General features: G+C 40.0%; 1 protein-coding gene across 3 annotated transcripts; it reads right to left on the bottom strand.

The window, feature by feature from the left end:
* Window positions 1-710: 710 nt before the first annotated feature.
* Window positions 711-14,707, bottom strand: LOC119896930. Of its 3 annotated transcripts, XM_038710370.1 has the most exons (11): window positions 14,568-14,663; window positions 13,443-13,525; window positions 11,825-11,956; window positions 7,861-7,901; window positions 7,720-7,775; window positions 6,158-6,204; window positions 4,886-5,100; window positions 4,522-4,787; window positions 3,605-3,721; window positions 3,216-3,357; window positions 711-2,146 (listed from the first exon to the last, which is right to left on the bottom strand). In XM_038710370.1, the coding sequence occupies exons 3-11, from the start codon at window positions 11,923-11,925 to the stop codon at window positions 2,088-2,090; spliced, it is 1,044 nt and encodes a 347-aa protein (XP_038566298.1). In that variant the 5' UTR covers window positions 11,926-11,956; window positions 13,443-13,525; window positions 14,568-14,663; the 3' UTR covers window positions 711-2,087. The 3 variants fall into 3 exon arrangements, with proteins under 3 accessions (XP_038566298.1, XP_038566297.1, XP_038566299.1); XM_038710369.1 differs by lacking the exon at window positions 13,443-13,525 and having other exon boundaries at window positions 14,568-14,707; XM_038710371.1 differs by lacking the exons at window positions 13,443-13,525; window positions 14,568-14,663 and adding an exon at window positions 12,065-12,663.
* Between the last annotated feature and the right edge of the window lie 1,028 nt (window positions 14,708-15,735).

Below are 15,735 nucleotides of genomic sequence, written 5' to 3'. Positions count from 1 at the left end.
AATGTAGCTAGTTTTGGTCCCGCGAAGTGTTAATATCATGTGATATGGTGATGTTTTGCAGCGCCAGCAAAAGTCAGACAAAATTTCTAGCCAGCATGTCTTACGTCAAGTCCAGCATGCATCATGTTAATACAGTGCTGCAAAGTGCCGCATGAGGTCAAACACACCTTTAGTCCTGTTGACACCAGGCCTTCACACAGCGCTTGTGCAGACACTTTTCTATCGGACAAGAACTGAACATGTAACAACAAAATGTACAAATATGGTCCACACACATGAGTCTTCCAGCATGAGGAACTTGTTTCTCTATTTTTCTAAAGCAAAGCTTACATCTACTCTCCAAAGGGTAATCCTCCCTCACATCTCTCAAGTTTGTTTTTCACTTCTACCAGATGCCACAGCAGTGAAGTTCTGCCTCCATCTAGTGGCTGAAATAAACACCACTGACACATTTTCTCCTGTTTTCTCTTCTCTTACTCCTCTCTGAGATTTGACTACATTGTCTCAAATGTATGATAAATCAAGAATAAATTCAGATACCAGCTCTCAGTTGAACCCAGGTCCCGGTATCCGTTTTCTCCAACTAAAATGTTACTGGTTTTGTTTTGGACATTGGACAAAATATCATTTATTGAGAATGTTCAGTTGTCTGCAAACTCAAAAGGGAGAGAAAAATATTACAGATCAAACTGGTCAGTAAGAGTCTCAGCCAATGTTGGAAAACTATTTTATTAGAGATTTGTGGTTCTTAAAAAGCCAAGAAGTTCAATACAAACCCTGGTCTGACTGTTGCTTGTGTGCCATACGGCTTCCTGAGTGTGTTTTCAGACAGAATGCAACACACATTTTAGAAGCAATGCAGTTCCATACAAAGGAAATGGAATGTTGCAAACAAAGTCAATGTAAAGGTGCAATTAGATATAAATTCACCCGGGCAAACTGACCAAAAGACAAGTCCACAAGAGTTTAAAAAGCTTAAATTCTTCATCATCTTCTGATTCCACTTTGGTGAGAAAGATACTCCATGTAACCATATCATAATTAAATAGCTTTGTTCTAAAGAACGTGTCTTCTCAAAAAACAAGTATTGGTGTTCTCAAAAGGTTCAACAAAGGTGATCCTTTCCATTGTGGTCTTTGGCCAGGTCACCATCTGTTTCGCAAACTTCCTTCAGGCGGGCTCAAGGTCACCAGGATGAAGACAAACCCCATGAAGAATAGCCATACCATCCTTTTATGGTCTTTGCATTTATATATGCGACTTTAAAGCTGCCAAGTTCAACGGTTTGCTCTAAACTGCATTTCGTTGCATTTTATAGACAATGACAATAAAGTCTCTATCTATCTTAGGAGAAGGATCTGCTTTTATCGAGAACGGGGATCGTAACTCTGCTTGGTTCTTTCTATTCATCTGACTCTGTTTGACTGCCTACACTGGAGTTAAACGGTACTACGATGGTGGATAAGATGTTGGTTAGTTGAATTAACTTAATTGGAGTTGGTGCACGTTAGCATAAAAGGGGCGTGTTCGGCCGTGCGGGCAGAGTTTTTCGCAACATTTTATGTTTTTTTGTTAGAATTACCATGGCGTCTTACCCCATGTTACCCTAATATTGTTGCTATTCAGAACTTCATTCCAACGCAGTATATAAATATATTTTATCAAGTGACAGCGGAGAGTGTGTGTGTATTAATAGTGTAATTCTCATCATTAACACTGAGTACAGATGTGGTGTGTAGTCCACGTGCAGGGTAACCTCTAGTTAACCACGAACAAAACCTGCTCGGAGCAGTTTAGAGATGCAGCGTAAATTGCCATGGCAACAGACCTCAGGTAACACCTATCCACCTTTCGTAGTATGGGTTAATCAGGTTGTTGCACCCGACGTCACAAAGTTACTCCTGAAGTTACCTGGATAAGCCAGTTACCCCGCTTCGTAGTACAGGCCACAGAACTGAGCCAGCTTCAGTTCCCTTTCTTTGCACTGTGCCGATCAAGTATTTGGTTTTTGTTCCGCTGACTGCATTTCATCATCATTTATAACGTGATGCTTGAGCAGTTTATCCAGAAGCAAGACACTCAGACACTCAGTGCTCAGTTGTCTGCCGGGACTCCCTCTTCCTCTGTGGAATTTCCCTTGTTGGACCTGGAAGAAAATCAGGGGACTTTTGTTTAATAACCAAAAATAAATTTTAAACAGAATTACTTTAAATGGCCAGGTATGTTTGCACATACAAGGAGTTTGACTCTGGTCTTGCATTGCTCTCAGTGTACGTACACACACAAAGCTCAACAAAAGCAGACACAGACTACCGCTTACAGTACACAAACACAAACACCATAAACAAAACAACAACATATGTAGACAGCAACAAAATAATGTAGTGAAGCATGGTGCAAAGTAGGGCTGCACCATATTAGAAATTTAAAAATATGTATGAAAAAATACATAAATTTCCACCAGATGACTTCAGTGGCTCTATTTGAAAAGACTTCAGCAGACTTGCGTGACATTGTATTGTTCTTTGATGTGACTATTGCACATGGGCACATTGTGATGACGATGCTGAAATGATTTATTGTGCAGCCATAGTGCAAAGGATGCTGGGATAAATATTTCTGTGCAGGTGTTATGTACATAAGGTAGAAGGATATGATCGTTACAGCTACTGAATGATGAATAAATAACATTAAATAGCATACACTTAGATGTTAGAGGCACAGGGTGACCCTGTGAGTTAATTGTTCAGAGCGATGACCTGTGTCTGTTTGTTTTGGTGTACAGTGGGGCTGGAACAGAGATCTTTTTTTAGAAAGCACATCATTTTCAAGTTCAGCTACAATTAAATGTCATGTTTTTGTCTGCTACAGGATGAATCAGCTCTATAAAACTTAATTATTCCTGGTTTGTTAATGTTGTTTAATTATTTACAGTGATACAGTGAATAGTTAACTCACCATTTGCTCTCTTAAATACAGCCCTTCAAAATCCCTCAACATTCCCAGCAGTGGACTTTTGTTCAAGCAATGGAGCAGTGGTGTTAAGTGGAAGAAATGGTATGGATTGCAAATGACAAACATAAATTTAAAAAAAGAGATGAAATGAAGTAAATGTGACGGTCCCTGAATGTGCGTATAAACTATATATCTATTCTGTCGCTGGTGTCTAAAGTCTTAACAGGTGCAGTGCTGCTACAGGACGGTGAAGCCTTTACCTGTCAGGTACACATCACGTTTCCAGACTTCTTTCCTCTCTTGGTCTTGGACCTTCAAAGTCACTTTCTGTGGGTTCGTAGTCAGGAAAACTTCGAATGTTGGGTGGAAGTTTGGTCCATACTTTGGGTAAAATGGCGCACGCTGAAAACAAGAAGCTACGCGTCATTTTGTGTTTATCTGGTACTTTCCTATTTGTGAATATATTTTGTAGTAGTAGTATATATATTAAGTATTGTATTCAACATTGTACTGATGATAATACTGTTACTGAGTTATTTATTCACTATATACAAATGTGGCAGCAGGAGGTAGTGGCACGGTGTAAAATAAATATGATTGCACAGGAAAAATAAATATTCAGCAGTTTAGTAGAAGTGACTCGCCTCACCTCAGGCTGTATTGTGAAGTCCTCAGGTTCACAGAAGACGCTGTAACTTTTACCAAACCTGAGATGACAGTCAGAGGACATCCTGATTAACTCAGCGCCTGCTTGTTGGATGGTAACCTTCAGAAACAGATATTTTTATAAGAGGGGTCAGATAGTCAAGGCAATTTCATTTAAAGAGCAATTTAAAAACAACAAGTGCTTTAAGAGAGAGTGAATTACAATCAAATAAAAACACACATCTATATATATATGACATACTGTAAGTGAATTATATAAAAATTCCCCCAACACAGAGAACAAAATAATAAAAACAGTGTGAGCAGGTATAAAGGCCACAGAAATGAGAAGATTTATAAAAATCTTGTATTTCATTGATGTTCATCGCCTGCCAGTTTTCTTTTCCCAGAGCAGTTTCAGGCTTATTATTGTCCAGTGGATGATTAGGAAAAGTTTTTGAAATTGTATTTCGAAACTGACTCAATGAAAATGTGACCGGATGAAATGTCACAACTGTAAATTTCTCTGCCAGCGTGTTGCTGGTAACAGGTAGGAATCCCTCAACTGTTGGAAAGTGAGATGACTGATGATGCATTTGCCTTTTTTGAACCCATAATTTAAAACCAAATTTTGTCTTGAACAAATTTTAACTCTTTCAAATTTAATAAAGTGGCTTTCAGTTAGCATCCAGGCGGGAGCAATTCTCATCCTCTGGGAAACCAAATAATAAAAATACATCTACAGCTGGCAGACAGAAATTCATGCTGAGACAGAATCTAAAATTCAGATATCTCTTCTGATTTTTCTTGCAACAGCGTGAAGTCTGATAAAAAAGGTATAACCTGAATAAACATTGGGGAAACTGCTGTGTAAAGCATGAGTTTAGGCTGATGCTGAGCACATGCGACAGATAGCTTTACCTCGCGCACGGGGATGTTGTTCTGCAGCAGACAAACGTCGAGGACTTGATGGCTTGTGTGCGGGGGTCGGTGGAACAGCAGAACTTGGCCATTTACTGGCGGAGAGGTGTTCAGAAACCTTTTCGCGGTGTCCCAGACCAAGCCAAACGCCGAGAGTTGGGGGACCTTCACAACCACATGAGTGTCTGTAATCTCCAGCGGCTCCAAGACGCTCATTCCATCATCAGCGATGTGGACGGCAGACAGCGGGCCGTCAACAAGCAACGCTGGGGGAGCAAAGTGCTGGTTATGGAGCTCATTTTAACAAGGTATGACACATTAACACAAATATTTGACTTAACATTCAAGACAGACATGTCTTTACCATCCTTTGTTTCGCAGTGTGGGAGGTGGAGCTGACACACAGCGTCCTCAGAACACTTGATTTTAAACAGCATCCCTGCGGCCGTCTTGCCAGCTGATTGGAGGAGGCTCTCATCCCATAGGACAGTCCTGTACAGCAGCTCCGCCTCCTGAGCCATACCAAACACCAGCCGGGTCAAAGCGCACTGGAACACACCTGGACCAGGACACCTGAACCTGCGGGACGCAGAGGGGCCGAATTAATAGAGCAAGCATTTACTGGCCAGGAGACCAATACGCTCTCTCTCAGTCGAGGCCTCAGCAAGTCAAAAATGTTGATTGGAAGCCTTGAGTTTGTCATTTTGGCCCTCGCCATCTTGTTTTTTGGAACCAGATGTGACCATATTTGGATGAGAGGGTGGAGCTAGCTAACCTTTGTTATCAAGGTGCATCCATACTTCACATAAACTTTAATAGCAGCTGGGATGCTTGGCTAGTGAATAAACAGGCTTAAAACTAAATGTACGTAAGGCCGACTCATAGCTTTTTTTAGCAGCGCTCGTCAAATTTACACAGAGCAGCGGATACGAGTCGCCTCTATCCCTCACATTGTAGCCCCGCCCTGAAGCCTCCCCTGCTTTCTGGTCTATGTTCCTCTCAATAGGACCATAATTTACTAAATGAACATCATGCTGTGTTGAAGAAGACTTGAAACCAGCGATTGAGACCATAAACTCATCAGGAAAGTGTTTACTGAACCGGGTCAAATACCGTAAAATCATGTTCTGACCTCAAACTTTGAATATTGCATGTTTGCTCGATTAAATTAGGGGATCCCTGATCATACCACTTACTGGCATGTACATTATATCACTCATTTATCCCGGAAAGCTTCAGGCCTCACAGCAGTAAACTGGCTGAACAGTGTGGGTTCACCATATTCACCAGGACCAACGAAAACGTTTTTCGTTTCATTTCAGGAGATGTCCTATTTGTTGGACTGTCTACATTAACAGCTGCTGCAGCCATCGCCTGTCACACTGTTTAAAGGACAATATGTGTATTGATATTTATAAGGGATGTGCATTTACCATTTATGGTTAATTGTGGAAGTGCACTGGATGAAATATGAGACTCTTCAATGAATATTGAAAGGGAAACCTTCGTGCGCACACGTGTTTATCGCTGGGTGTGTTTTTAATACACTGCCTACAGTGTTCAGCTTTGACTAACTCACCACAGACGACAGACTCTTGTTAAGAATCACGTCTTGATGTGTGTTTTATGTGATTACCTGTAGGAAGAATCAGTTGTCAGTTCAGGTAAGAAGGATAATGGTGCCTGGAATTAAAAGAAACAAAGTCAGTTATTTTAATAGAAATGCCAACTTGTCATGGTGTTTTATAAAGTAATGAACTGTTATACCCACACAGTAAATCTCATTGTATGGATCAGAGAAAAAAGGGCATCAAAGGATGTTTAACCTGCACCGGGCAACCACACCAAAGTACATCCATTAAAGTGCTTGTTTTTGCCACAAGATTATGGAAAGGATCCCTACAGAGATAGACCTTTTTTAAAAATCACTACAAGTCACTACATCACTCTTGTCACCAGACTAACTTGACTTAATTTTACCTCTTTGGTGCTGCCTCTGTCGGTTTGTTTGTTTGTGCTATTGTGTGTTTAACAATTTAACATTAAAGTCACACATTAACACAAAGCAACAAAAACAGCAGAGTCCCGCACTGACACAAACACACTAACCAACAGAGGCAGCGGTAGACCAGCAACTCATGTGCTCTGCAAGGTAAAATTACTGTTAATTTTAATTAAGGGCGTCCAGTGGCTTTTACAAGAGCAATTTAGCAATGTTGTTGTTTTACTATCGTAGTTTGTGTGCTTGTTGCTGTGTGTTTGTTATTGTATGGTCTTGGAGTTTTGTTGTGTTTGAGGTATTCATGTTCTGCAGAACAAGAACCTGCTGAAAATCAGTTCTATACTGAGTCAGGCCCAATTGCTCTTAATCTTTTCCTGTTTAAATAAATAAATAAAATAAAATAAATGTTTTCTGGTTAAACAAAAGGAATCTTACTCTTAACAAAAGGTCTATCTGTGTAGGGATCCTTTCCATAATGTTGTCAGACACTCAATCTGAGCTATCAGGCAAAACGTACTTTGATGAAGTGCAATTGCCCGACAGAGTACGTTGCAGCCCTGTCATGTATCATCATTCATCTTACTACATACTGTGCAATTATTATCTATGTTAATTATGTACTGTTAACCAGTGTTAGAAAAGGCTACACACAGGGCCAACATTACTAAGGAAATGGGTCTCAATAAATTTATGAATGTAATCTGCATGTATATAACTCCTGATTTACTAAAGGCAGCAGCTTCCTATGCAGCCAGGGACGAGAGCTTAAGTTTATTTTCTAAGTTTAGAAAATAAATGATAGCAGAGCGTCTTCATCCCAAACTACTGACTTCTTCTGCAGTTTTGTATAATTGAGCACTTATTAGATTGTGTTCATTTATTTGAGTGCTGCAGTCTACTGGTCATGCTGAAATAAAATAGCTGTTCAAAACCTTTTCTTCAGCTGTAATAAGAAACATTAGAGCGCAAACTAACTTCTTCTCTAGCTGCAACTGTTTTGTTTAATTGCTGCTTTGAGTAATTCCATTTTTGATTGATTAAACCATTTTAAAAGAGCTGAAATTGTGCACGACAATAATTTGAATTTACAATATGTTCCTGTTTGCAGTTGTGATACATTACATTTTTTAAAGGGGGGAAACCTCCCATAAATGTCATTCATGGTTTATACGGTTATACGGCTGCTCCTTTCTCACCTTTTTGTCATCCTCAGGCATCTTTGCTTTCAGCTCCAGTTTGACCTCAGAGTCATCTGATAGAGAGAAGAAGTGAAGAATAATGAACACTTGAATGAGGTGAGGTGGTATGTGGCTTTGGGAAATTGATTCATTACTCACATTTTTTGTGTTTCTCAGCTGTGAGCACTTTGTCATTGATCCTGCAGAGAAGAACCCAAGAGTTATGGTTTAATATAATTGTTCATTCTTTGAGTTAACTAGCTTCAGAGTCCTGACACAAGCCGAGCGAACTGAGCGAATGCTTTGCATGGCATCATATCTTCACCACAAAGACTTCAAGGGATCCTCATGTTCTGTGCCTGCATTAGCGGAAATAATTAGTCATTAGTCTAGATCCCATGAAAGGGGGGAAAGGAACACTTTTAAACTGTACTATAAAATCCCATGTCTTCTAAAAAGTAGCAAACTGACACTGTTAACTGTTACTTTACTGCGCCTCTACACTGCAACTCTTCTGTGTTTGGTCACATCCAGTGAAAATTTGGTTGTGTGAATGTGATTGTATTTGTGTTCACAGCAGTTGAATTCTGACAGTCAGATAGATGAAACAACATTATGCGGAGACGATAAACTCTCTTCTGTCTCTTCACATTCTGTTAGCAGCATCTCAAGTTAAGCCGACGCTGACTCACTTTCACAATTTAAAATGAGAGCTGTCACTGATTAATGTTCATTCTGTGAGAAACTTTATAGCACTTGTCTGGTTAAAGCACTGGTTTCTGTACTTGACTAAAGATTGTTTGTGAGGGAAGAAGCTCCACTCTGTAACATCACTGAACAATCAGAGTGGTCCTCATGCATTTCTGTAGTTCCAACAACGCACAAGAGAGTAAGACCCCTTTCTCCAACAGAAACAGTGGTGCTTTGAACACACCATTGTGTCCTGCAAGCGCACCGATTTTTACTGCCTTTTTAACACCGTTGTGTTTACGAACTTGTCGCAGCTGATTGGGTGACACCTGTGACACGCCCACCAAACAGAAGGAAGCATACCTCCAAGCCTGTTGCGAAACATAGCACGCCGTTTCAAGGAAACATGTTCAATCAGAAAACGTTGCAAACCGGTGCAAAATGTTTTTGAACTCGCCCCTGTTCTTCTTAAAGAATCATAACCATCCGCGTAGGAGCCATTATACATGAGGGGGGCATGTCCCCCCCACATTTCAAAATCTGTGTTTTGTCCCCCTCACATTTTTTTGGCGATTTTGGAGTTGGCTCATAGCCAGGAGGTTTGAGTGACTAATTAATCAATCACAGACTCCGCATCAGACATGATTAAACGGTTGAAACGCGGACAAAAATCATGTAGCCTACAGAAAACATGCGACACAACGCAAATGCAGTGCTGAAAAGTTAAGGGGGGGGGTTGCCCGAGGCAGGTGCAGCAAACTGCCTCAATATTGTGTTTATTTTGTGCTGTTCTTTTGCAAAATAAATAAAATAAAAAAGTAATTGGCACCTTTTCACGTTCCTTTTGTAAAACTTACTAAAAGCCTACTTTTACTCTTTACTCCAGTATTTTCTGTGGGCCAGTAATCTATTTTTTAATTCGCTACATTTTCCTTTCATACCTTCATAACTTCACCAGTCTGTAATCTGCAATAGGCTTCATTAACCGAATGAGCTGTCAGCCAGGCTGTGTGCGCGCAGAGACGGCCGCTTATCACAGATATGAATGAGCTGGGCAGATGCAAACATTTAGAAAATCAGGCAAATACCTTTTCAGTTTAAGGCTTTATTGTTCTACTGAAGCAACTGACATCCAGTGAGCCACACCATGGCACTGGCGGCCGTGATGGAAAGCAGCCTGCGCGGCCGGCACCTACTTTCACTTTCCATTAACGGCGCATTATAAGCGTATTTAGTCTCTGCACAGCAAATGTAGACTTCACACTGTAACATCTAAGTCTGATCATTAGATTGATTCTGATATATTAACAGTATCCTGTTGATTCTGATATAATAACAGTAGCCTATCCTGTTGTTGAAAAGAGCATCGCTTTCTTTTGATGCATATTCGCCTGTTTTGTGATGTTTTTTTGTTTGTTATTTCCATAGCCTACTGTTTAACAGCGATGTGTGTCGATAAACAGAATGTCGCCTATGAAACGAATCTTGGCTTTCACTCAGCAGCTACCAGCTGTTATTTATTCAGGAAACAATCATATTGGAGATGCACTGAGAGAGAAAATATGGTGGATAAAACAGTCCTGTTGGGTTTTACGCATGACGCACAGCTTCCTCTGTATGCAGGTTTACCTGCTTCAACAACGAGCAGCTCCGTGTTACTGCCACAATAATTATCTGCGTTGTGAAGATTATTTAGATGCTTCAGGAATAATCAGATTGTTTTGGGTGCCTGTGCTGCTGCAAAGCAAGAGGTTTGAAATAACCATGTTGCAGCTGTTTCCAACCTGATGAATAGCAGATAAAATATATTATAATATTTATACATGAGTAGGGTTGTCATTTTTTTCCTTTTCCTTTTCATGGGAGTAATTGTACTTTTTCTTGAGTAAAGTTTTGAGTACTCTACCTGACACTGGACAGCAGCACCAGTACTAGCGCTGACATGGTGAACATGAGACAGACAGCAGAGAGGAGGGCAAGAGCAGAACAGCCAGCACAGGCCAAAGCAGCAGTTTATGGTCAGATTGATGATGATATGGCTTATTTATTTATCTACTCAAGGGCTCAGCTGAAGTGATTACTTTACTTTAGGAGTGTTAGAGGGATGTTTCTAGTTTTGAAAATGTATTTTAAAGGCGATATATTATATATATTATGATATTCATTTAGTTCTTGTACTCAACTTGCATAAAATTCTCAAGAATGCAGGAATAAAAGTCTCTAAAGACCCAGAGGCCCCAACAAATGCTTTGTCTGTAGAGCGGGCTGACCAGGGACAAACTCCTGGGCCATGTGTTGGCCTCTGTCTGTGACCATGACCATCCTTGACCTTAAAAACATGTGCCATGAGGTGTGCATGTTTCTCTGCTACGTGTCCATAAACAATTGAAAAGTATTCAAAATGTTCACACAGAGACGAGCATCCTGCAGTATTTTAAGAGGAAGAGGTCAGAGGTCACAGGAGGAGAAGTAGAACAAAGTGAGGAGGACGAGCTTCTAAGTTGTATGGATAGCTAGTATTTAAAACTCACATAGTAAAAAGACTTTGTTAGGTTAATAGCATGTCATCAGAGTTTGCATTGAAGACAGTTCTGTGTTCATAAACATTTGTTGCAGGGAGAGTCAGGGCCAAGTGAGACAAAGGAAATATCACAGACAGCTCACAAGTGTATAAACTAATACATTTGTACTGTGGCTACATTAACTAGGAGCTGTTGCATGGTTTTTAAATGGTATATAGTCAGTTTTGTTCTAGTTATATTATACTCACTCTCTCTGACCCTCTTCCTCTCCGAGTTTTCATAATCTCCCCTCTCCAGTCTATTCTCCATATTCTACTACTACAAGACCCACTTTTAGCCACACTAACAAGTACAATTTGTTTTCAAAAGTCATTAGAAATTAGCATTTAAGTACTTTATTTCAAATAAAAATCGGGGGGCCATTTCAGGGACCCCCCCCCCCCCCATGTTCACAGTCGCTCCTACGCTCCAGGAAATTCTGATCATTAAACACTTTTCCTGCATTCTGGTGAAAGTTTCTGCACCAATTTATGGTGGAAATGTTTTTATTTATGTGAAAGGCAACACAAAGTTCAGGTGGCAGGTGAAATTTCAAAAGACATAAATAGAATATAAGTCAGTGCAGTGTTTCATTTATTATTTAACTGCAAGCTATATTTCAGAAAGCTTTGTAGCAAATTATGCTTTCAAAAAGTGGTGGGGACAAAATCAGCCATTTGAAAAAGTGGTGGCGACATGTCCCCAGTGTAAATGACACCTATGCAGATCCACAATTTTAAAAGGATTCTGATCAGGATCCTGGCTTAAAAAATCTGATCGAGACATCCCTAGTGTATGTAATATAACAGAACTGTGTTATAGTGTAGGTTATCAGGTATTATTTAAAACTGAATCATCCTCAGGTCAGTTACTTAGTGTCTGAGGGGCCAGGATCATCACGGAGGACTGGAGGTTTTCGTTTAGGCCGTACTGGAGACTCTGATCTGTCCTCCTCTTCCTTCAAATCACTCATCTTCTCAAATCAGAGACCTGAACAAGTAACACTGGAGACACAAAGAGAAACACAGTAAAATAAAGTCAGTACTCCACCTCTCAAGTTGGTAGCTTCTTATGTATGTTCCGTTAGGTTTATCAAAACCATGTGTTTTTACATAATGATACGTGTTGACTGGTTTAATCCAACGAATAAGTCTTCAGACAGACACTGTATAGTTCTGTAGCTCTCGTCTCTCCCCCATGTTATGTAGCTGTGAGAGAAACCGGGAAGTAACAAGGAAACAACACCTTTTAGTGCTGCGTTTCAGACAATTCAGAAACTTCCAAACACCACTCAAAGTCAGAGTTCCCACTTTTGGGGCAAATCCATCTCCCCGGACTTCATGAAGAGGAGTCACACAACAATCAAATCAACTAAAAGGCAACATAAAGTATATATTACCTGTATTTAAATTAAAACAATACCAACAGTCATATAGTAAAACCTGTTCTGTATGTAAACTGACTAAAACCTACACCATATTGCCAAAAGCATTAGGCCAACTTGCTAGTCAATAGTTACAAACCTCCAAACGTCGTGTAGCCTTTGGATTAGCTCAAGAACAGTGCACAGAGAGCTTCATTGAATGGGTTTCGATGGCCGAGCTGCTGCATCCAAGCCTTACATCATCATGTGCAACTCAAAGCATCGGATGCAGTGGTGTAAAGCACGCCGCCACTGGACACTTGAGCAGCGGAGACGTGTTCTCTGGAGTGACGAATCACGCTTCTCTGTCTGGCAATCCGATGGACGAGTCTGGGTTTGGCGGTTGCCAGGAGAATGGTACTTGCCTGACTGCTTTGTGACAAGTGTAAAGTTTGGTGTGGGGGTGTTTTTCAGGGCTTGGCCTCTTAGTTCCAGTGAAAGGAACTGTTAATGCTTCAGCATAACAAGACATTTTGGACAATTTCATGCTCCCAACTTTGTGGAAACAGTTTGGGGAAGGCCCCTTCCTGTTCCAACATGACTGCACACCAGTACACAAAGCAAGGTCCATAAAGACATGGATGAGCAAGTCTGGTGTGGAGGACTTGACTGGCCTCCACAGAGTCCTGATCCCAACCTGATACTTGGGATGAATTAATGCGAAGCCAGGACTTCTCGTCCAACATCTGTGCCTGATCTCACAAATGTGCTTCTAGAAGAGTGGTCAAAAATTCCCATGAACACAGTGCTAAACCTTGTGGACATCCTTCCCAGAAGAGTTGAAGCTGTTATAGCTGCAGAGGGCGAGCCAACTCCATATTAAACTCTACAGATCAAGAATGGGATGTCATTAACCTTCATGTAAATGTAAAGGCAGGTGTCCCAAAACTTTTGGCAATATAGTGTATGTTACCAAAGTTATCAGGTAGCTGGGTACGGTAAACGATCCAGGTAAACTCTGAAAGTCATCATCTCTGCACCAAAGTTGTTCAGGAAAATGTTAAAGATGCTGTTAAAAGCAGATGTTTTCTCCTGCGTTCTCTCCAGGTGCTAACAGGATGACCTACCTGTGCAGCCTGGCCTTGCTGCTCGTTGGTCAAACAATCATGCCCGCCCCCTCAATCCCTCTCTCTGATTATGCTGTTGCATTCTGTTTGAACACAGGTGTAAAGAAAGGTATGGGAGGTTGCACATTAGCTAAGTTTGGTTTTACATTTTCAAAGCTCACACTAGTTCACTTTCGTCTATAAATACTACATTTATTGGTTGGTGCAGCTTTTGTTGTTCTTTTTTGTTGTTTCTAGTGGTGTAGGCAATTGTTTTTTTACCTCCATTTTATTTGCCACAATCAACCCTGTCCAATCCTCCCTCCCACTTTTTATTTAAACCCTTGTTGTATATTGTATTAACTTCTGAATAAACTACCTTTTAGTTGCCACTAGGGATGTCAAATCATTATTTCTTCCAAGTTAAAAGGCTGACTTTTGGTTTTAGAAGAAACCTGATGGTTAATTGAGGTTTTAAACTCTTCTTTATGATCAGAACATGACAAAAACCTGCCATGAAAAACTACAACTTAAAATATGCCTGAGTAAAAATCTTTTTTTCAGTTCCTTTTCCTCAACAAAATAAATATCTTAATAAAAAAATGAAGTGCTATTTTGTTCATAATTCAAATGAATTAAATCAAACTTTTTTTGCAACTATACAGGCCTATAGAATATTTGTTATATTGTTATTGAGAAAAATTATATTGCAATAATTATCATTATTGATTTATTGCCCAGCCTAGTTGTCACTGCCACTTTAACTGGATTTCTTCGGTTGTCTTATTGTCTTCTCTTTCATTTCTTAAAAAGAGACGTAACAATACCAAAACATTAGAAAATATAGCTACAACAGGAACAACTTGTATTTATCTCATTGGTTTCCATTTAAAATGCTCTTTCTACTTAACACCATCCTTTACAAAGAAGCAGCACTTTCTCACGGTCAGACACGTCTGTTGTTTATGTTTGGCGTCATGCAACTGGAACGCTTTGAAGTCGGAAGATCCCACCTCAAAATGGGACTCGAACGCAGCACAGGTCGGACACTGAGGTTTCGGTTCGGCTGGTAGTTTTCTGACATGCGGTACAACAGACTACACAGAATCAGCACAGTGATCAACAGTGTAATGCAGTAACACTCACCCCGCCTTCTGCTCTGTCGAGTGTAAAATGGAGTCTGAACAGACCTTTTCTCTCTGCTTCTTCCCTGTTTGCTACTCCTCCCTTTCACCCAAAAAAATCGAAATCAGCTTTATTGGCCAGGCAGGAACGGGCCCCTGGAAGTGACATGGACTGGGTCTATTTGTTTTGTAAATCGCATGCTTTTGTTGGTACGAACAATAAAAAAATAAGGACAACGAAGCTGAACAAAGATAAAATAAACATTTTACAAACTAAAGTCTATGTGACTCCTGAGATGGTTGGTAAAAAGCAACACAACAAATGTTTACATATATACAAGGTAAACTGTTTCTGTAAATTATAAAAAGAATTCAGGATATAAGGCACGCATTACATTACACTGAGCAATGATACTGTGTAGGCTATTTATATTATATTATATTGTAATTTGTATAATTTGTGTCTTGCCGAGACAAGATTAGCCTACTAATGAGTTTTAAAACTCTCCAGTTCATGAACTGACGTGAAAAAAGCCCAAACATGTCAATTTATTTTACAAACTGAGACTTTTTCTTCCGTTTAAAGTACTCATAACTTTATACAAGTTTTTATTTGAGCCTCATCAACATTAAATGTAAAAAATCTAAACTAAATGTAAAAAATCTTTCGACCACTCAAAGCACTTTTACACAACATCTGCATCCACACACTGAGCCTAAGTGCTCAAACAGAAACTAACATTCACACACTGAGCCTAAGTGCTCAAACAGAAACTAACATTCACACACTGAGCCCAAGTGCTCAAACAGAAACTAACATTCACACACTGAGCCTAAGTGCTCAAACAGAAACTAACATTCACACACTGAGCCCAAGTGCTCAAACAGAAACTAACATTCACACACTGAGCCTAAGTGCTCAAACAGAAACTAACATTCACACACTGAGCCTAAGTGCTCAAACAGAAACTAACATTCACACACTGGGGCTCTGCGGGGTTCAGTATCTTGCCCAAGACTGATGAATAATGGTAACTAATTACTGTCGCGATATACTTCTCCAAGTTATTTGTGCCATTTCATGGTCCAAGGTAAACTGACGGCTACATTCTCACTGAATGTAATATTTTCACAGCGTCTCTATATTGTATAATGAAGTACATGTGCTCAACAACGGACTCTGTTACTTA

This window comes from Micropterus salmoides, unplaced genomic scaffold, assembly GCF_014851395.1.
Source record: "Micropterus salmoides isolate LMB-PRFRI ecotype aquatic unplaced genomic scaffold, ASM1485139v1 Ms_hic_scaffold_11, whole genome shotgun sequence".
Classification (NCBI taxonomy): Eukaryota; Metazoa; Chordata; class Actinopteri; order Centrarchiformes; family Centrarchidae; genus Micropterus; species Micropterus salmoides.
The sequence above is the reverse complement of the archived record's forward strand: the minus strand, read 5'-3'. Positions and strand labels throughout refer to the sequence as shown.

Bases quoted from the DNA above. Each gene is read 5' to 3' on its own strand.
- LOC119896930 (XM_038710369.1), bottom strand. From the start codon at position 11,925: ATGAGTGATTTGAAGGAAGAGGAGGACAGATCAGAGTCTCCAGTACGG. The intron at 7,776-7,860 runs GTGAGTAATGAA...TCTCTCTATCAG, and splicing joins AGCTGAGAAACACAAAAAAT to ATGACTCTGAGGTCAAACTG. The intron at 5,101-6,157 runs GTAATCACATAA...TGCGTCCCGCAG, and splicing joins ACAACTGATTCTTCCTACAG to GTTCAGGTGTCCTGGTCCAG.